A 21,122-nucleotide genomic window follows, 5' to 3' on the forward strand; every position below is an offset into this window, starting at 1 on the left:
AGGGATATTATTTAGTCTGTTATCCATTCCTGATTCTTATGGGACGCTTCCACATATGTAGGAGATATTGCATTTAATGTCATTATTAAAATTGATATACAGAATATCTTCCCAAAATATGTGAGAATGAACTCTGTAACCTCCCCTATAAATAGAGGAGGAATGACCACTTAAAAAGATCGATTTCTTTTGGCTAGAGAATAATTTCTGGGTAATTCATCTTTGAAGAATTTCTAGAAGTCTTTAAGTCTTAATAACATAGGCTCGTGGACTAGGCAGAGTTAACTGCTGAACCACGTAAAAACCCTCTCGTATTTCTTCATTATTCATTTGCTTCATAGTCACGTTGTTTAATTGATCTACGATTTAAGTTGACGAAAAACGGCATCAACAAACTCCATATCAATAATTTTTCCTTCTACAAAATTAAAATAATGGATTAGAACTTGTTTAGAAGATTTTGATGTTTCAATTTTGAGAAACTGAAATTTTGGGTTTATAGTTTTCTTACCAATTTTTTTGTTTCAATATCTACAAAATTTGATGTTGTTTTTTCTCTCTTGGATCGAGTAATTACTATGGTGTTGCTTTCAAAGCTGGTTGCTCAGAACTCCTTGTTGGGGGTGATACGTGAAGGAGAAGCTTTTTCCTATGAGAGTGTGACCAAGTCGTATTTTTGAAAGAAAAAAAATTGCTACGGTAGAAATGTTAAAATAATCGTGTAGTCGTATAAAGGTAATTCTTGGGCTGTAATGGTGAGTACTAAAAAAATCTTTATAATTTTTAAAAAGAAAAATGACTTCAAATATCATGAATATATACTTAATCAAATTTAAAATTAATGAAAAATATAGTAACTACACTCTATTTGCTCCTTTTTTTTTTAACTTTTCATATCTTAATCATCTATATTTATAACATGAAGAACTAGAGTGTAAAAAAAGAGGGGAACGGTTTTTTTTTTATTTTTTTTCTGAAAACGGAGAGTGGAGAATTTACTTTGTTACTTCTCTCAGATATTTGTAATGAGATAAGAGTTAAGAAGTAATAGCTCATTACCTGCTTGGGAAAGAGTCCAATTGTAATCAGACCCAACATTTCAAGAAAAACAGCCAAGCAATCCTTGGCTCTTGGCATAGTCAACTTTGGTAGAGACACTCCTTACATCATCGTAGCCAATCCAAGTCTCATCCCGGAATAGCAATAATCAGTCAAATTTGATTTAATTTGGTAGAGACACTCCTTACATCATCGTAACCAATCCAAGTCTCCTCCCAGAATAGCAATAATCAGTCAAATGTGATTTAATTTGGAAGAGACACTCCTAACATCATCTTAACCAATCCAAGTCTTCAATGCCATGTGATAACCATAAGACTTAGTTTGTTAATTTGTTTGGTTAGTTTTCTGTTGTAAGCTTGATTACGTGTAATCTCTTGATTAGATTAGTTTCAGATGTAATTAGTTAAAGTTGTTACTCTTTAGCTATTTTTTTGTTTCTTGAACTTAATAAATAAAGCTTCTCACTTTGAATATTGCTAAGGTTCTTTTATGCAATATTTCAGAAAGTTTTTCTTCAGAACTTTCTTCTTTTACTCTGTTGCCTTTAAAGAATCTGTTCACCATGGAGGATTGCTTTGCTTTTAGGAATTATTCAAATTTGACATTTAGTAAAATGTATGATTTGTGGAAAATTATCTCACTACCTATAACAAAAAAATGAAAGAAACATTTTTGTATTGCTTAGTCAAGTTGTAGTTCTTGTTCAAAACCCATTGAGTATATATATAGGTGAAAAAGAAGAATGAAACTAATAACATAAAAATAAAACAACTTAACATAACAACCTAACAGAATATCCTAACTTAATACTCCCCCTCAAGATGAAGTATACAAATTTGTGATATTCATCTTGGACATTAGACTATGAAACAAAGATGGAAACAGTGGCTTTGTAAAAATATCAGCCACTTTATTGTTGGAAGAGACATGAACAAGCTTGATTTGGCCACGTTGAACTCTTTCTCGGACGATATGGCAATCTATGTCCACATGCTTGGTTCGCTCATGAAAAACAAGATTTTCTTAAATATGTATTGTTGCATTGTTATCACAGTACATGATGGCTGGTTGTTGATGATGGATACCAAAATCTTTGAGGAGAGCAAGGAGCCATAATATCTCACATGTTGTGTTTGCCATTGCCCTATATCCCGCTTCTGCAGAAGAACAAGAAACAGTAGTTTGTTTCTTGGATTTCCATGATATTAAAGAGTTGCCTAAAAAAATACAAAAACCTGTAATGGATCTTCTAGTATCCGAGCATGTGGCCCAATCACCATCAAAAAAAACTTTGAGCTGTAAGTCTGGAGAAGACAGATTAGTTTCAGCAAAGGCAGTAAGTTGAGGCTGTGATGAAGAAGGGAAAAACAAGCCTTGACCAGGAGAGCCTTTGAGGTATTGCAGAATTCTCTGAGCAGCATGCATATGAGATTGCCGAGGATTGCTAAGAAATTGGCTTAACCTATTGACTGCATAAGAAATATCAGGTCTGGTTATTGTTAAGAAAATCAACTTACCAATGAGACTTCTATAAGAAGTAGGGTAGAATAAGAGATCTCCTTCATCAGAACTAAGCTTGATGTTGGGTTCCATTGGTGTTGAAGAAGTTTTAGCACCAAGATATCCTGTATCACTTAAAAGTTGTAAAGTAAAAAGACGTTGTGAAACAGAAATACCAGTTTTAGAATGACCAATTTCTAAAACAAGGAAGAAACGTAAAGGACCAAGGTCTTTAAGTTTAAAATATGAGTTTAACTTAGCTTTAAAAGTGGTTATATCAAAGTCATTGTTACTAGAAATTACAATGTCTTCAACATATATTAAAACAGCCCAAAAAGATGTAGAAGTAGATCGTACAAATAGAGAATGATCAAAAGGAGATTGTTTAAATCCATCATTGATAAGAGTAGTACTTAACTTAGCATACCACTGGCAAGATACTTGTTTCAACCCATACAAGCACTTGTTCAACTTACAAACAGCATTGATTGGAAGCTCCCCCTTAGGCTTAAAACCTTGAGGAAGTTTCATGTAAACTTCTTCATGTAAATCACCATGCAAAAAAGCATTATTAATGTCCATTTGGTGTAATTTCCAATTTTTAATTGCAGCTAGAGCAAGTAAAAGTTTAAGGGTGTTAAACTTTGCTGCGGGAGCAAAAGTATCAAGGCAGTCTATACCTTGTTCTTGTGTATAACTCTTTGCTACTAGACGTGCTTTGTATCTGTCAATATCACCATTGGATTTGTATTTTATTTTATAGACCCATTTATTGCCAATAGCGCGATGACTTTGGGGAAGAGAAACTATGTTCCAAGTATTATTGGCAACAAGAGCATTAATTTTATCAATAATGGCAGATTGCCATTTTGGATCTTTGGATGCATGAGTATAAGAAGTAGGTTCAGTAATTGAGTGAGCAGCCAATATTGCATTGTGAAAATGAGCATTAAATCTATCATATGATATGAAATTAGATAAAGGGTGTGCAGTGGAAGACTCACAAATGTAATCTTGTAAATAGCTTGGTCGAGTGATGGGTCGACCAGATTTGGTATTGTATTCTACAGCAACAGGAGGAAGTTTTGAGGCAGAAGATGAATGATCTGTAGTAACTTTTAGTTGTTGTGATGTATGGGTAGTGAGTGGAACCGATTGTGTAGGATCCGAGGGAGGAATGGTATTGTTGAGATCAACAGATGCATCTTGAGAACCTGTATTATCATTGCTTAAAAGAGAAGGTGAAGGCAGGTTATTGTAAGAAAAAAAATGGTCAAACAAAGCAGTAGAGGTGTTAGTTTGAAGAGGAAAAATATCTTCATAAAAAATAACATCTCTAGAATGAAATATTTGTTTGTTTTCAATATCAAATAATGTATAAGCTTTCATCCCATTAGGATAACCAATGAAAACACAAGGTCGAGCCCGAGGTGAAAATTTATGCATTTTACTATTTAGAGTGGAAGCATAAGCAAGGCAACCATAATTCCTTAAGTGGACATATGAAGGAGATTTATGATACAACTTTTCAAAAGAAGTTTTAAACTTAAGCAAAGCTGAAGGAGTTTTATTAATAAGGTAAACAGTTGTATGTATCATATAACTCCAATAAGGTAAAGAAAGATGAGAATGAAAAGAAAGAGCTCTAGCAACATTTAATATATGTTGGTGTTTTCTTTCTACAACTGAATTTTGTTCAGATCTTTCTACACAAGAATGAAATCATTGAATGCCTTTAGCATAAAAGGAAGTCATATTTAACTCTTTTGCATTATCACATCTAAGTGCCTTTATAGTGGCAGAAAAATGTGTAGAAATGTAAGAAAAAAATTGTGGAATAAGAAATTGTACATCAGATTTAGATTTTAACATATAAACCCATGTGAATCTTGTATGGTCATCAACAATAGTGAGAAAGAATCTAAATCCTTCTATGCTAATAGTATGAAAAGGACCCCATATATCCATATGAACAAGATCAAAAGCAACAGGGGCTATGTTATTTTGAGATATAAATGGTAGTTTTTTTTGTTTAGCTAGGTGACATATATTGCAACGAGCAGAAAAAGTAGAAGGCAAAAAGTTCAAATCTTTATTGAGAGAATTTGTAACAAGTAATGAAGGATGTCCAAGGCGAGTATGCCATTTATGAACATCTTTACATGAGTTTTGAGATTGTACAGAAGAACAAGAATGCAAAAAATGAGGATTTTTTTGCAGAAAGTATAGATGACCAATTCTTTCAGCAATCCCAATCATCTTGTTCAGGTGTAATGCCTGTATAAAGCAATTAGATTGAGAGAAAAAAAATAGAATAAGCCTGAGAAGTTAACTATGCAGAAACTGATAACAAGTTATATCTAAATTTTGGTACAAATAAAACATTTTGGAGTTGCAAATGTTCATTTATTTTGATAGTACCAAATTTTTTTACAGATATTTGAAAATCATTGGGTAAGAAAATAGTATTAGCAATCGGTTGTGTATGAATAATAGAAAAACAATTTATATCATAACAAATATGATGTGTTGCTCCACTATCAATGATCCATAAAAGATTGGTAAAAGTGACAGATTTACCAGAAAAATTGGATACAAGAGGTTGAGCTGCTGCCATAGAGGTATTGTTGTGTTGGAGTTGTTGACTCAAAATGGTTATTAAACCTTGGATTAAGGGAGTGGAAGGGGGAACAGAGCCATTGGAGCGAGGTATATGATGCTTGTTAGCAGAAGGAGTGTGTTGAAAAATATATGGACGATTAGGGGTATCTGTTTTCCTTTGGGTGCCATAGCCAGGAGGGAAACCATGGATGAAGTAACAATTGTCTTTTAGATGGCCTGGTTTTAGGTAGTGAGTGCATGTAGGTCAAAGTTTCTTGGCACGAGGAGGGGGATTAGAGGTGGAGGCTACAATTTGAGTAGTGGTAGAGGCAGCAAGAAAATTGGGAGTGAGATTTGGAAGCTGAGTATTTGTTGAGGCAGCAACCAAATTAGGATTATTGGAAGGACCAAGATTTCTTTGTCTCTCCTCTTGAACAATCATGGAGAAACCTTTGGATAATGAGGGAAAAGGATCAATAACAGCATGATAAGATTCATTAAGGCCAGTAAGAAATTGCAAAACCTATTCTTGATTGTAAGAATCAAGATTGTCAGAGGCAGCGGCACAAGTGTAGGGGGTTCTTGGATAGATCTCAGTGATTTCATCCCACATAGCCTTCAATTTGGTGAAGTAAGAACTGACAAAATCATCACCTTGATGGAGACGAATCAGGGTTTGCCGAAGCTCAAAAATGCGAGGCCCATTCCCTTGATTGAACCGATTGTTCAGTTGTTCCCACATGGCAGCAGCTGAGTCTAAGAACATGATGCTACTTTTAATGTCAGGAGACACCAAATGGATAATCCAAGACATGATCATTTGATCACATTGGTGCCAAGCATTGTAGTTTGGATCTGAGGGATGTGGTTGAGGGAGTTTTCCATTGAGGAAACCTTTCTTGTTCTTGGCCCAAATTGATAACATGAAATCCCAGCGCCATTGTTGAAAAATTTTGTCTGTGAGAGGAGGTGAGTCAAGGATGATTCCAAGATGATCTCCATTACCCAAGAAATATGGATTTCTGGCATCTTCATGGGTGGCTCGATCCTGTGTTTCCAGAGGAGCAAAGCGATTGGAGGCAGAGGTTTGGCCACCATTGTTGTGCACAGTCGGCGCAGGTGGATCTTCAGGTGGAGGAGGACGATGATCATTGTTCATCGGAGCTTCAGGTGGGTCTCGAATGAAGGTAGAGGATTTTCTAGTTCGAGCCATTGAAGAAGCTTTGAGTTGTTCTTTGATACCATAACAGAAAAATGAAAGAAACATTTTTGTATTGCTTGGTCAAGTTGTAGTTCTTGTACAAAACCCATTGAGTATATATGGGTGAAAAAGAAGAATGAAACTGATAATAAAAAAATAAAACAACTTAACATAACAACCTAACAGAATATCCTAACTTCATAACCTATAACGATGACAGACAAGACATACAACTAAAGAAAAAATCAATATATGTAACTCATCCAACTCAATATTACACGAAATACTATTTAATTTATTCTAATTTTATCTACGATCTAACACTATAATTTCTTCAAATAACTGTATAAAAATTTGTTAAGGAAAGAAAAGTCTCTTACATTTTCAATTAAACAGTCAACAAAAAGGGGTAAGCAAATTTCAAACCGACAACCATGACCAAGTATTGACAAGGTAATTACATAATCAAAGTGTAAAGAATGAAGACTACAGTTGGGAAAAAAAATCAATATTAAACAACTGAACTTTAGTTTAGGTGATGTTTGGTTTGATGTAATGGAATGAAAATGAATAATTTTTCATTTCATTCATTTGTTTGGTTGCATTTTAGAGTATTGAAATGTCATTTCAATTAAATAGTTTTCTCATTATTTTAATCGAATAGCTATTTTATTTGAAAATGGAAGGAAAAACATTCCATTTCAAGATTGAAAAATATTTTAAATTTTTTTTATTAATTTTTTATTCATATTAATTTTTATTACATTTTATTCTAATTTTCTTTCTCATTCATCAATTTTTATTCCCTACAACCAAACATACGTGGTTCGTCACCCAATTGATAAACACTACTAACTACTTTATATATATATATATATATATATTTGTTTAATGGAAAATAACACAATTATTAAATGGAGACTATTTACCATGCTTTGTAGGGTTGTTTGTCACTAAAAAAAGATGTGTCTTGCTAACTGAAGTAGTTATGGTTGGGTGTGTTGAGTGTGTATAGAAGGGGAAGGGTACTTCAAATCTCAAAATGTATCAAAAAATAAAAAAAGTATGCCTTTCTTTTCCTATTAACTTGGGTACTAAGGGAACCATGGAGGTAGATTGTTTTCACCTTCTGATTAGAGCTCTTCAATTAATTAGTTCTCATGTGGAGAGTTTGGTACGGTAGAAATAGAGTTATTCATCATGGAGGAGTGAGGCTCAGTGATGTAATGAATTATCACTAGACTGTGGATTTTTTTGGGGAGATGTCATGAAGCTAGAATAATTATATGGACTAATATACTCACAAATATAATTCTATAATCACAACCACTAATTGGAGTGCTTACTAGTTGTTAATAACCATAATAGGATAGTTAATACTTATTAATTGTATTTGAGGCATATGGTAGCACCTTAATAACTATAGGTTAACCCATTAAATCATAGTCCACAAACTCTAACAATATGAATCCAATAGGCCCAACCCCTTAGGGTAGAAAACCATAAGATACATATAGTTCATATGTGTAGTTTGGTGGTAATGTGGTTCTCTGTAAGGGTTTGTTCTCCATAAATTTTCTTTTGCATTTTGCATTTGATTTTGTATATTGTTGTTATTTTGGACAGATTGAGAGTGATCAAGATAAGCGTTGTAGACTCAATATCAAACTTAGGAGATATGTTTTTCATTGTATAATTAATGTCCTAAATAAAATATAATGTTGGTAGAAGAGTATTGATTATTGATGTTGAATCTGATTTGTAATTCTTCAATGCTCGTAGTGTGTTTCTAAACTAACAGCTAATGCTCGTGCTAGCCGTATTGTCTGCTCTGCTAGTAAACCCAAAGTCAATGCTGCTGATGTGCCATTGACAAAGTTAATAATAGAATTGGATTTAGGGTGATCATTAAAGATGAAAAGAGCAGTGTAGTAGCATCGACAGTCCATCACGCTGATGCTTCTCTCGATCCACTGGTGGCTGAAACTAGGGAAAAAATTTCACTGTGCTTTGTTGTGCAAGAGACTAGGCTTCAATGATGTCATATTATTAAAATCAAATTTTCTTAATGCAATTTCTCACATCAACAACAAATCTAATATTGCTTCCTCTCGTGGAGTAGTGAGTAAACATTGTTGAGTGGGTTTTTTATCACGGATAATTCAAGCAAAACTGTTCAGTTTATTTATGGTGTAAAATATTTATGTTTTTAATATTTCTCTGTTGATGAGTTACAATAAGAAAGCATTTTATTTTTTGATGAGTAATGTTTAAGAAATCGAAGCATTACAAAAGGAAACCGGAATAAGTATAAAACATATAGAAACGAAATTATTCTATAGTAAGATTCACTTAGTGTAGCTATATATTAATGATTGATAGAATTATAAATGTATCATGTGTATACATATATATATATAGGTAAACCGTACTATTAAGTTCGGCAAATTTATTAATAGTTGTATAATAATATAAGGGCAATAGTGCCTCTCAGCAACCCGAAGCTCAAAACTCCAAATCCCCTAGGCTCCCCATGTACTAAAAGCTGAACAAACAAATTAACAACATGATTAAAATCAGTTAAGTTTCTCAACTAAATCATTAATGATTAATAATGTTCCAAATTTAAACATTAAGCAATCCATTTCTGGAACTAGTTTTAATTAAACTAATACTAGGCTCAGTAATGGACCGAGAATTTTCTTTTGGTGGAGGCTTAAAATAAAAATTATATCTATTAATTGATATTAATAAATATAAAAATTATAATTATCTACTTTAAATAAAAATTATAGAAATTTTATGTATTTTGTGGGAGCTCAGGTATTAAAAATATATCTGTATTTTTTTTTTATAACTAGTGTAAAAAAGATATATATACATTTTTTTTTTTTGAGTAAGTCCCTACAAGGACCCAACTGCGTCAATCCTGACTAGGCTACCCTAAAGTAAAACTACATTTAGTTACGTGTATATGTAAAAATAGGGAAAGACTGCAGTAGGGAGTTCTCTATTTTTTTGGCATACCAATAAATTATAACTTCAATTATTTTATATAATGGTGTATATTATAGTTATAGTAAATATTCCATCAATTTTCAAAAAAATTCTAAATAATTCATCGTGCTGAAATCAAAAGAGAGTTTGGATCCCTAACGAAAACTTTCCCTGTACATACATACAATATTTTATGTATTTTTTCATTTTAATTATTAAATCAACTTAATTTATGTTTTTAGTATAAAAAATTATGTCAAAATTTATATCTATTAAATATATATTTTATTATATATATATATTATATTTTCAATCTTCACATGATTGAGTACATACGACAATCTCTAATGTAATTTTCAATGTGAATGTCAAATTTCAAACAAAATGTCTCAAACAAAAGAAAAAGTCTAAATTTATAATTAATTATTAATTATATTATTAGAGTATATTTGAACGCCATAAATATATATATATATATATAAACCACTTCTTTTGTTAAAAAATTAGATATTTATCCTTAAGTAAAATGAGTAAAATATATCATTTTAAAGATTTAATTTTATTTAGAAATTTTAACTTAGTTAGATTTTAACAAAGATAAATTTTAATTTTTTTTTCATTTAACTTTAGTAGTTCTAATCTCGAAATATTATATAACTAGAAAGCATAACCGCACTTCGTGCAGTCTTTTATAATTTTTAAAATTATATATTTTTAAATATTTTTTTGGAGATTGTGTGGTAAGGATTCATTTTCTCCATATACTTGTAACATGTTTTTATATGGACAAGTAAGAACGTCTTGACCACAATTTTTTTTATGATGTTGTTCATTGTAAAGTGAACCTACTGAATGTTTTCGATAAATTCTAAATAGTTAAAGTGTTGAAAACAAAGTTCAAAAAGCATGTTGTACAAGTGCTTTTATTTAGTATTATTATTATTTATACGCTTTGCATGGTTTCTTTTTTTTATAAAATGTCTAAATTATGTATAAGAAAATTTATGTTTTGTATAATGATTATTTTGCCCGATTACCCGTTTGAATCATTTATTTTTAAAAATTAATTTTTAGACCTTGTGTTTTGTTAAAATGTTAGTATTTTGGCTGATTACCAGTTTTGACCCTTCATTTTTAAAAATTAACCATTTATTCAAAAGGATAAAATTTCTTTATAAAAAGTAAATTATATATATTAATATAATATATGTTTTCTATAAGGGTTTACACCATTTAGAGTCTTGTATGTTAGTTGATTACTCATTTGAGACCTTTTATTTTTAAAAATTAACTTGTGACCTCAAGTTTTACCAAAAGATTAAAAATATAAATAGATAGATCGATTATTTGAACACTATATTTTGGTCGATTACTCGTTTTGATCTTTTATTTTTTAAAATTAACCTTTGGACCGTGTATTTATTCAAAAGGTTAAAAATTCTTTATAAAAAGTAAATTATATAAATATATAATTTATGTTTTTTATGGGTTTACACCATTTTGAACTTTATAATTTAGCTAATTACTCGTTTGAACCATTTATTTTTTAAAATTAACTTGTGGACCATATATTTTTTCAAAATGTTAAAAATATGAATATATAGATAGGTTATTTGAAGAGTTTATACATTTTTGGACCCTGTGTTTTTTCCGATTACCTATTTAGACCCTGTGTTTTAAAAAATTCATTTTTGGACCCTATATTTTGAAAAATTGTTCAAATAGACCCCTAAACTCAATTTTGATGAAGAAAAAAATGAATATAACAACACAATTTTTAAGTATAATGAATTTATTTCTATTCTGAATTGTTAGTTTGGTGAATTATTTGTGATTTTAATTGAGAAAACTTTTACCAAAATCAGGTTGAGGGTTCTATTTGAACCATTTTACAAAACATAGGGTCCAAAAAATAATTTGTCAAAACATAGGGTCCAAAAATATATAAACTCTTATTTGAATCACATATATTTCAGTTGATTACCCGTTTTGATCATTCATTGTTAAAAACTAACATTTGGATGCCATGTTTTGTCAAAAAGTTATAAATATAAATATTTATATAGATTATTATTAAAATAAAAATGAGAAAAAAGATTGAGTTTTTTCCAAAATTAATTAATAACCATAAATTAGAAAAGTGAAATAAAAAATGAGAACAAGTGACGTTTATTATTAATTTATATTTATAATTTAATTAAATAGTTGGCTTAATTAAATATCTAATCAAATTTGAATTCAAATTAAGTAAAGGTATATTATAAATTTTGTAATTAGATATTTTAGTTTTTTTAATTTAATTATTAATTAATAATCATAAATTTGAAAAAGAAGAATTAAAAAAAGTGAAAATAGAAAGAGTGTTTTTGAGCAATTTTAGAGTGCCACATCACCTCCTTAATGCTCTCCTTTATATAAATTTAGATATTTTAGTTTTTTTCTTCAATTATTAATTAATAATCATAAATTTGAAAAGGAAGAATTAAAAAAATGTGAAAAATGAGAAAATAGAAATAGTGATTTGGATAAATTTTAGATAAAAATGAGAAAACAATCAGAAATGATGTGTATTTTTGTCAATTACCTGCTTAGACTCTTTATTATTAAAAACTAACTTTAGGATTACGTGTTTTATCAAAAAGTTAAAAATAAAAATAGATAGATTATTTAGTATTATTATTATACATAGATATTTTTAATTGACATATATTATACTTATTATTAAAATAATAAAGAGAAAATAGATACAATTTTTTTCTTGATTAATTAATAGCCATAAATTAGAAATGTAAAATAAAAAATGAGAAAAAAATGACGTTTATTATTATAATTTATATATGTTGTTAACATATATTTTTATAAGACTACTTACGTTTAAATAAAAAGTATAAATAATATGAATAAACTATTTTTTATCACAATGTTTTCTCCATCAATTCAGTCTAGGTGGTTATGAATTGTCTATTAATTTGTTAGGCTTGTTATGAAGTTGTTTCATTTTATTTCATTCAAAAGATTTCTTTTTAAATGAAAATGATTAAACTTTTTCAAGATATCAATAAATTATATACTCTTCAAAAATAAATTATTATAATAATACCAATTTGAATGTAACTATTCAGAAGAGTTTTTAGTTTTAGATATTTATAGATATTTAGATAGTTTAGACATTATAGTTTTTTTTTTATTATTATCTAATAATCATAAATTTGAAAAAGAAGAATTAAAAAATATGAAAAATTTAGAAAATAGAAAGAGTTCTTTGGAGCAATTTTAGAAAGAGTGCTTTTGAGCAATTTTAGAGTGTCACATCATCTCATTAATGTTCTACTATATAAATACTAGAAAACATAACTGTGTTTCGCACAGTTTTTTATAATGATAAAAAATATATATTTTTAAAATTTTATTGTGAAGATTGTGTGGTAAAGAATCTTTTTCACCATACCCGTACAACATGTACTTTCTATGGACACGTGGATGCATCTTGACCCCAATTTTATTTTTTATGATTGTGTTCATTGTATAACAAATAATTAAAATGTTGAAAACAAAGTTCTAACAGCTTGTCGTATGCGTAATTTTATTCACATATTTATTATAATAATTATTATTATTATTATTATTATTATACACTTTACATTATTTTTTTTATAAATAGTCTAAATTATGTATAAATAAATTTATGTTTTGTGCAAAGGTTATTTTGCCCGATTACTCTTCATTTTTAAAAATTAATTTTTACACCTCACGTTTTGTCAAAAGGTTAAAAATATAAATAAATAGATCGATTATTTGAACACTTTATTTTGACCGATTACTTGTTTTGAACTTTTATTATTTAAAATTTACCTTTGTACTATGCATGTATTCAAAATGTTCAAAATTCTTTATAAAAAGTAAATTATATATATAATATATTTTGTGCAAGGGGTCACACCATTGTGAACCTTTTTTTAGTCGATTACTCGATTGAACCCTTTATTTTTTAAAAATTAACTTTTAGACCCCGTGTTTTGTCAAAAAGTTAAGAATATGAATATATATAGATAGATTATTTGAACCACATGTATTTTGGTTGATTACTTGTTTGGACCCTTTATTTTTAAAATGGTAAAATAGATTATTAAAAATTTATCAAACAAAGAGTTTGTATTGAATTTTCAGAAATTTTTTTTGACTAAAATAGAATAAATCGGAATATATTTTCTTTTATATAATTGTTTTGTGGTTTAATTTAATTTTTTTTTAAATATATATTTATATATGCATGCACATTTAATTATAATATTTTAAAAAAAATATCCTATTTAAAAATACATTTAAATATCTCTATTTAAACTAGTTAATTAATTTATCATTATTATTTAGAAACTACAATAAAAGAAAATAGAGTTAATAGTAATTAATTTATTATTATATATAGATAGATATTTGGAAAGTAAAATAAAATAAAAGAGAGTTTATTATTATTATTATTAAAAAATAGAATAAAAATATATTGTTTTTAGAAAAAGTTGAATAAAAAAATGAGAAAAACTAAGAAAATAATTAGAGTGATTTAAAATAATTTTAGAGTATCTTTATATAAATAAATAGATTTATAATAATTAGAAAAACTAAGAAAACACATAATCTCCTTGGGACTCTCCTTTATATAAATACATATATTTATAATATTGAAAAAAAGAATACAATATGAGTACGGACATTATAATTTTTGTAGGCCTTTAGTAATTCTTCCATTTTTCTTTAATGTTATATATGTTCGTATAATTCAAAATTATATATAAAATATAAATTTGATAAATTAAAAAAATATATAACTATTGGGCAAGATTGAGTTAAATCAATCATTATAAGAAATAAATATTAATATTTGGATAAATTACAAATCAAAGTCAATAAAGAGTTTATTTATAGCCTAAAAATATAATCTACAATGATTTGTAAACCACGTGGGAATATACGGATTTTTGAAATTATTAATTAATCATTTTTTTAATTAAAAAAAATTAAAAAAATCACAAATTATGATAAAATAGATAAATCATATATTATTGATTCTAAGAAGCCACATCACCTTCATATAGCTCTCATTTATTTAAATATTAAATAAAAATTAGAAAAACCACAATTTATGAGAAAATAGATAAATCATATATTATTGAAGCTCTCAAGGAAGCAACATCACCTCTATATACCTCTCATTTATATAAATATATAGATATAAATAACAATTAAAGAAATTATTAATATAAATGAAAATTTATTGTACTTTTTAATTCATTTCTCAAAAATTTATAAATGATATTGTATTAAACATTTATATTTTTTATTTTCTTATTTATTTATAATAAAAAAAATTAAACATATTTTATATATTTAATTAATGAAATATATAATTTTATTTTTATTAATTTTTATATTAAAAAGAGTGCACAATTAAAAATTATATAGGAAATATGTAGCGTATATTGTTATAAATAAATATATATTGATATTTATAATGTGGTGTATTCAGTTTGAGGTGTACTTTATGCTCCTATATATTATTTTCAAACATTTTTAATATTATAATTTTTATTAATAATTTTGATTTATTTATGTTTTTGAAAAAAATATTTTTGCTTCAAATAAGATAATTTTAAATTATTTATATTTATGATTTCTTTTATTTTGAATCAAAAAGATCACTTTCAAATTGTGATTTTAAGTTTTCAATTTCAAAATGTTTTTTGATGAAAATTTATAAATGATTGAAATAGAAAAAGTTAAAGATGTTTTAATTTTTTTAAACAATAAATATTAAGAAAGGTGGCTTTTAAAATTATTTTTTACAAATATGAAATTTGTGTTGATATTATTTTAAAAGGGTTGTGAAATTTTAAAAATTTATAACATATTTATGGAGAGTTGTATTTACAATCCATAAATGTTTGAATACATCTCATTTCTAAAATATAAATATATATTACATATTTATAATAAAATAAAATAATTAAAATGTACATTTTAAAGTCTTTAATTATATTTTAAAAAATTCACACTTACTACACCCTCATTTCTAATAAAATCAAAACTATAAAAAAAATTTCCATTTGAATATTTCTCTTAAAATTGTGTAACAATATAATTATAAAATTTTCTCACTAGAAAAATCATATAATATGAAAGTAAGTTTATTATATTTTTAAATTAATTTTTCGTAAATTTATTTTTGAGATTGTATTATATATTTATTTTTTATTTTAATTATCTATTTTTATTAAAAATTATATTTTATTAGTCATTTAAAAATTTTAATTTCTAATTATAAATGGTGTGCATAATTTTAGTTTATTTTTTGTTTAAATTGGTATAGAATTCAAGGCCTAATATAGAAAATACATAAGATGTAATTATAAATAAATTATTTTTAATTTGGGGTGTATTTATATATTTGCGGGATGTTAAATAATTCTCCTATATATTTAGAAAGAGATGGAAAAAGAAAGAAAAAAAAATGTATATAAAAACACCTTTGTATAATCATAGTATAAATTAAAAAAAGTATCTTATTTTTTATTATTATTTTAGAAGATTTTATTGGAATTATTTCCATAAAGGTGTCACTATAATTTTTACATAAAAGACAGAAGTTCTCTCTCTAATCTTCTATCTTTAGGACAAATATGTATTAATATAAACTTTACATAAAAAAAATAGGCGAGTTCACTCTACAATTTTTCATCTTTTGAACAAATTATTATCTTAATAATATATATATTTTTTTAAAAAAGACTTCAAATATTCATAATGTATAATTCTTAATCAAATTTAAAATTAGAATTTATAGTATTTTATATCCTTAAATTTACTATATATATGGAAATTCTTAGGTAGGGAATAGTATTGTCCCTACTAGTAGGAGAATTTTGTTCTTGGTATGTGGAGAAATTATAACTCAATTTTTTTGTATGATGATGTACATTGCAGTTATAGCAGACATCCCACCAATTTTAGGATAATTTTGAATAATTTATGGTAAAAACATATTTTGCACACATGCGTAATTTTGTTTATATTTGTGTAAAACAGACTGTTTGAACCCTGATTTTGGCACTGTAAATTATTCTAATTTTTCCAAAAATTAGTGGGATATCAGCTATAATTATCATGTACACCGTCATGTAAAAAAATAGGGATATAATTTCTCCAGGTGTCAGAAAATAGAACACGCCCCTACTGGTAGGAACAAAAGTGATGCCCCTATTTATGAAGTTCCTTATTTATATAAGGGTATATACTCATTTGGTACCCTATGTTTTATTAAAATACAGACTTGGTACCTTATATTTTCAATAATTCTGATCTTGTACTCTGTAATTTGAAATCGTATATACTCGATACCCTGGACTCAAATTTGATTAGTAAAATTTTATCAATATGATCAAACTGCCCTCAATTATATACAATCATGTAATTAAATTTAAATTTAAAATCTATATAACTGAAGACAATTTGGTCATATTAATAAAAAAGTATTGACCAAATTCAGTACCAAGGTATCAAGTATATATGTATGATTTTCAGATTACATGGTACCAAATGAGCATTATTGAAAACATAAGGTAACAAGTTTGTATTTCGATAAAACACATGGTATTAAATGAGTATTTAACCTTTATATAAATATATAGGGAAGTTATTAGGTAGGGGCATTTTCGTGTTTAGCACGAAGAGAAATTACAACCAAATTTTTTTTATATGACGATGTACAATGTAGTTATAATAAGCATCCACCAATTTTTAAAAAATTAGAATAATTTATGGTGTCAAAATCAGGGTTTAAATAATCAGTTGCACGCGTGCCTATTTTTTTTATACGAGTGTACAACATGTTATTTGAATCCTGATTTCAGTACTATAAATTATTTGAAATTCTCTTAAAATTGGTGGGATGCATGCCATAACTATCATGTGTACGTTGTTATAATAAGAAAAAAAGGGTTATAATTTTTCTAGGTGCCGAAAATAAAAATGCCCCTACCTTAGAAGCTCACTATTTATAGATAGGAGTTCTAAAGTTGGGGTACAACTTTTGCCTCACCTGGTAGAGACGTCTCTATATTTTGGCAAGTGGAGAATATATAATCCAATTATTTTGATATGACGATGTACATATTGTAGTTATAACAGGTATACCATTAGTTTTTTGAAAATTATGAATAATTTACGGTACTGAAAGTATGGTTAAAAAAAGTAACTTGTACACGTATAATAAAAAAATAGGCACTCATGTAACAGACTGATTGAATCATGTTTTCGACATCATAAACTATTCAAAATTTCATGAAAACTTTGGAATGCGTGCTGTAATTTCAATGTACACTATCATATAAAAAATTATGTAATAATTTATCCATGTGTTGAATCTCCATAGGTAAGAACAAAAATGGCAGCAAAAATGGCAGCCCACTGTAGAACTGCCTTATATACAATGTTATGATTTTAAAAATTTCATAATAGAACCTAATATAACTTTTGACTTCATTTTAATTCACTTATTTATAAGATTTTTATGAAATTTTAATATAGTCTTATTTTATTTATATTAATTAATTATTTGAAAATTAATACCTTAAAAATAAATAAATTAAAATTTTCAAATATAAAATGCACTTAGTTATAATTCAACTAAAGTGTAATTTGGGATTTTAATAAAAATCTTATAAAAAAACAATTGATTAAATTAGATCTAAAGTTATCTAGTTTGTTTTTGACGAATACAAGGCCTATGGAGCTTTTTTTTTAATAAAAAATTATTATATGCTTATGCTCCTTTTCCATACTTTTCACAACTTAATGATTTATATTTAATAATATGCATGAACAACTAGAGTGTAAAGAGAGAGAAAGAGAGTAACTAAAAGATAAAAGTACTATTTCATACCTGTTTGGGAAAGAGTCCAATTGTAATCAGATCCAACGTTCCAAGAAAAATAGCCAAGCAATCCTTGGCTCTTAGCATAGGCAACTTTGGTAGAGACACTCTTTACATCATCGTAACCAATCCAAGTCGTCCCGGAATAGCAATAATCACTCACCACCGTCGCGTTGTAAACACACCGAGCTCCATTAGAGCTTATAAAGCTCCTTATCCCATTATAGCCTATGTCCCCGGACGTCGATAGGGCGGCTCCGTTTGCCGGAGAAAAAAGTCCATTGTTATTAGCGTTCACCAAACGCCAAGCGTAGCCGTAAAACGGCATCCCAAAGACTATCTTTCTCGCTGGAAATTCCGCCTGAATCCAATTTCTGATTCCTGCAGCGCCGTTGGCCTGACTCGCCGTCGCGTTGTACAGACCGGACGGCGGCGCTGTATAGTTCGGCGACCAGCCGGGACCGTAGAAATCGTAACTCATTACGTTTATCCAATCCAAACTGTTTGATATATTTCGAACAGGCAAATCTAGTGAATAGTAGTTCGGTGCCCGGAAAACCGCCGCCGATAAATGTAATTGAGACTTGCCGGACGTCCGGGACTCGTTGGCGACGGCTGCTTTCCACTCGAGGAGAAGTTTTCCGAAGTTGGCGATCTCCGTCGCAGTCGAGGGGTACTCCCAGTCGAGGTCGAGGCCATGGAAGTTATAACTCCTGGCTAGCTTTATGGACGAGTCGATGAACGAGTTCCGGCGACTTGGTTGACTTGCCATGGCAGCGAAGACAGAGGCACTGGCTCCCCCTCCACCTATGGACAAAAGGGTTTTCACGGAAGGGTTCTTTCGTTGGACAGTTGTGGTGAATGTGGAGAACTGAGTTGAAACCGAGTTGGGAATGGTGACTCGGTATGTGGTGGAATTGAGGTCGGCAAAAGCACAGAAAAGGTGGGTGAAAAGAGACGAGTTAATGTTTGAAACCTCAAACTCGGTGCCATAGAACCAGTATGATCCTTTGACGACGGTTTGAGCGGCGGAGAGTCGGAGATTAAATAGAAAACAGAGGACAAAGAATAGCAGTAATGGAGAGGTTTTGGTTTTGGAAGCCATTTTTGTTTAATTGTTATTACTTGCTTGACTTGTTTCGTTTGTAACACAATATGTGTCTGTTATATACTTATTGAATTTTTTGTGTCATAATTTTTTTTTATATATAGTTGATTATGTACAAATTGAATGACGAGCTGCACTAGCGTAAGGGATATTGAGTTTGACAAGTTTGATCAGATTCGATTAATGTAGACTAAAAAAGCTTGATTGGAGAATGAACGTTGTAAGATTGATGGCCTCATTTGGGTAGATAGGTCCAATGTGGAAATTTTATGTATGCTAAAGTAGCTTGAGAATATAGTGAATCCAATGAATATATATTTGCAGCATTGCTTCAAGTGGTGATAGTAAAATTCATTATTAACTACACTCTAGACGTGCAAGAAGAATCGAAAAGTCAGCTTTAAAGTTTCTCCACATATTTCAAGTAAGCTATATGAAAAAAAATCTGGTATCTCCAATTTCGTATTCTTTTTATCTTCTACTAATTATTATAAGATACATAATTTATTTATAGTATTAATATAATTAAAAAAAAGAAAATTATAAATAATTTAAATATATATTAAATAAATAAATAAAATGTTTTAAATTAATTGGTGGGAGACGGAGGAGATTACAAATTTTTTTTTCCAAGCTATATAGCTGTATATTAAAGGGATAGGCGCACCTTTGATTAAAATGATTTGTGGATAACACTTTCATTTCTAGAATAGTATATATCTTCTCTTTCAGAAAAAAAGTCAATGAGCAATAAATAAGAAGAAGAAACGTAGCTCAAAATTGTCTAAAAGAATGGCATGTGTTTAAATTATATACTTGACTTTTTTTATAAAAAAATAATAATGAATAATACGTGGAATTATATATAATATCAAAATTCTTGTATGAATATTACGACGAATTATATACAGTATCAAAATTTTATTTTATTTAATGCAATTTGCATAAAATATAAATTATAACACAACAAAAATATATTAATATTATAGAGTTTTAGTTTTCTTCCTTATTTAGAACTTTTATAAACTAACATGAATTATAACCATTGAAAACTCTTCTTTATATAAGAACTAGTGGTGGAAGCACATACAAGATATGTGTTGCTATACCGACAAAAAAAAATGGGTTGCAATTATAATTTAATTTATGTAGATAAAAAAATATAATAAAAAAAGTATGATTGATATAATCTAAAAGTATGTTAGTGATACATTTTTTACGACATAATAAAATCATTTATAACTAAAATTGAATACAACATCAAAAGCGTATATGTATAAAGTAGTTTTATTATATCATTTACATTATTTTATCATTTTTTATTTAGTTGTATAATTAAACTACAAAAAACAGGAGTTATACCGAAAAAAAAAGTAGTCAGTAGAAGCCCGTATGCCCTCCATAGAAGCTGTGCCGAGAACATGTCATTGGTAGAAAGTTTTCGGTACATCCTCGTTGGTAGATGAAAACTTCTATCGAGAACAATAAATATGTTCTAGTTATAGGTTGTACCGAGGATAATAGTTCTCGGTATAGAGTTGACAATATCGTCATTAAAACTGGTCCAATTTTGTCATCTGGATGGGGTATACAGAGGACACTGTCATCGGTATAGACTGAACCGAGATTTTTTTTATTTGTGTAATATTTATTTATTAATTTAATTTGAATTAAATATAAAACAATATATTAAAATTAAAACCCTTATATTAAACATATAAATAAAA

The 21,122-nt window shown here is 28.2% G+C and overlaps 2 protein-coding genes across 2 annotated transcripts; both read right to left on the reverse strand.

Annotated features, from left to right (window-relative positions):
• Window positions 1-4,284: 4,284 nt before the first annotated feature.
• LOC133785811 (uncharacterized) lies at window positions 4,285-6,430 on the reverse strand. The gene is made up of 3 exons (XM_062225026.1): window positions 5,807-6,430; window positions 5,474-5,686; window positions 4,285-4,839 (listed from the first exon to the last, which is right to left on the reverse strand). The coding sequence occupies exons 1-3, from the start codon at window positions 6,428-6,430 to the stop codon at window positions 4,285-4,287; spliced, it is 1,392 nt and encodes a 463-aa protein (XP_062081010.1).
• A 2,265-nt stretch (window positions 6,431-8,695) lies between these two features.
• LOC133782896 (class V chitinase-like) lies at window positions 8,696-19,459 on the reverse strand. Its single transcript, XM_062222342.1, has 2 exons — window positions 18,297-19,459; window positions 8,696-8,909 (listed from the first exon to the last, which is right to left on the reverse strand). The coding sequence occupies exons 1-2, from the start codon at window positions 19,390-19,392 to the stop codon at window positions 8,887-8,889; spliced, it is 1,119 nt and encodes a 372-aa protein (XP_062078326.1). The 5' UTR covers window positions 19,393-19,459; the 3' UTR covers window positions 8,696-8,886.
• Between the last annotated feature and the right edge of the window lie 1,663 nt (window positions 19,460-21,122).

Source organism: Humulus lupulus, chromosome 6 (assembly GCF_963169125.1).
Source record: "Humulus lupulus chromosome 6, drHumLupu1.1, whole genome shotgun sequence".
NCBI lineage: Eukaryota > Viridiplantae > Streptophyta > Magnoliopsida > Rosales > Cannabaceae > Humulus > Humulus lupulus.

Coding starts and splice junctions, on each gene's coding strand:
- LOC133785811 (XM_062225026.1), bottom strand. CDS start 6,430: ATGTTTCTTTCATTTTTCTGTTATGGTATCAAAGAACAACTCAAAGCT. Junction 5,687..5,806: donor TCCATCAAGGTGATGATTTT/GTCAGTTCTTAC, acceptor AATCAAGAATAG/GTTTTGCAATTTCTTACTGG. Junction 4,840..5,473: donor CCTCTACCACTACTCAAATT/GTAGCCTCCACC, acceptor TGCTTTATACAG/GCATTACACCTGAACAAGAT.
- LOC133782896 (XM_062222342.1), bottom strand. CDS start 19,392: ATGGCTTCCAAAACCAAAACCTCTCCATTACTGCTATTCTTTGTCCTC. Junction 8,910..18,296: donor TTGGACTCTTTCCCAAACAG/GTATGAAATAGT, acceptor TTGTTTGTTCAG/CTTTTAGTACATGGGGAGCC.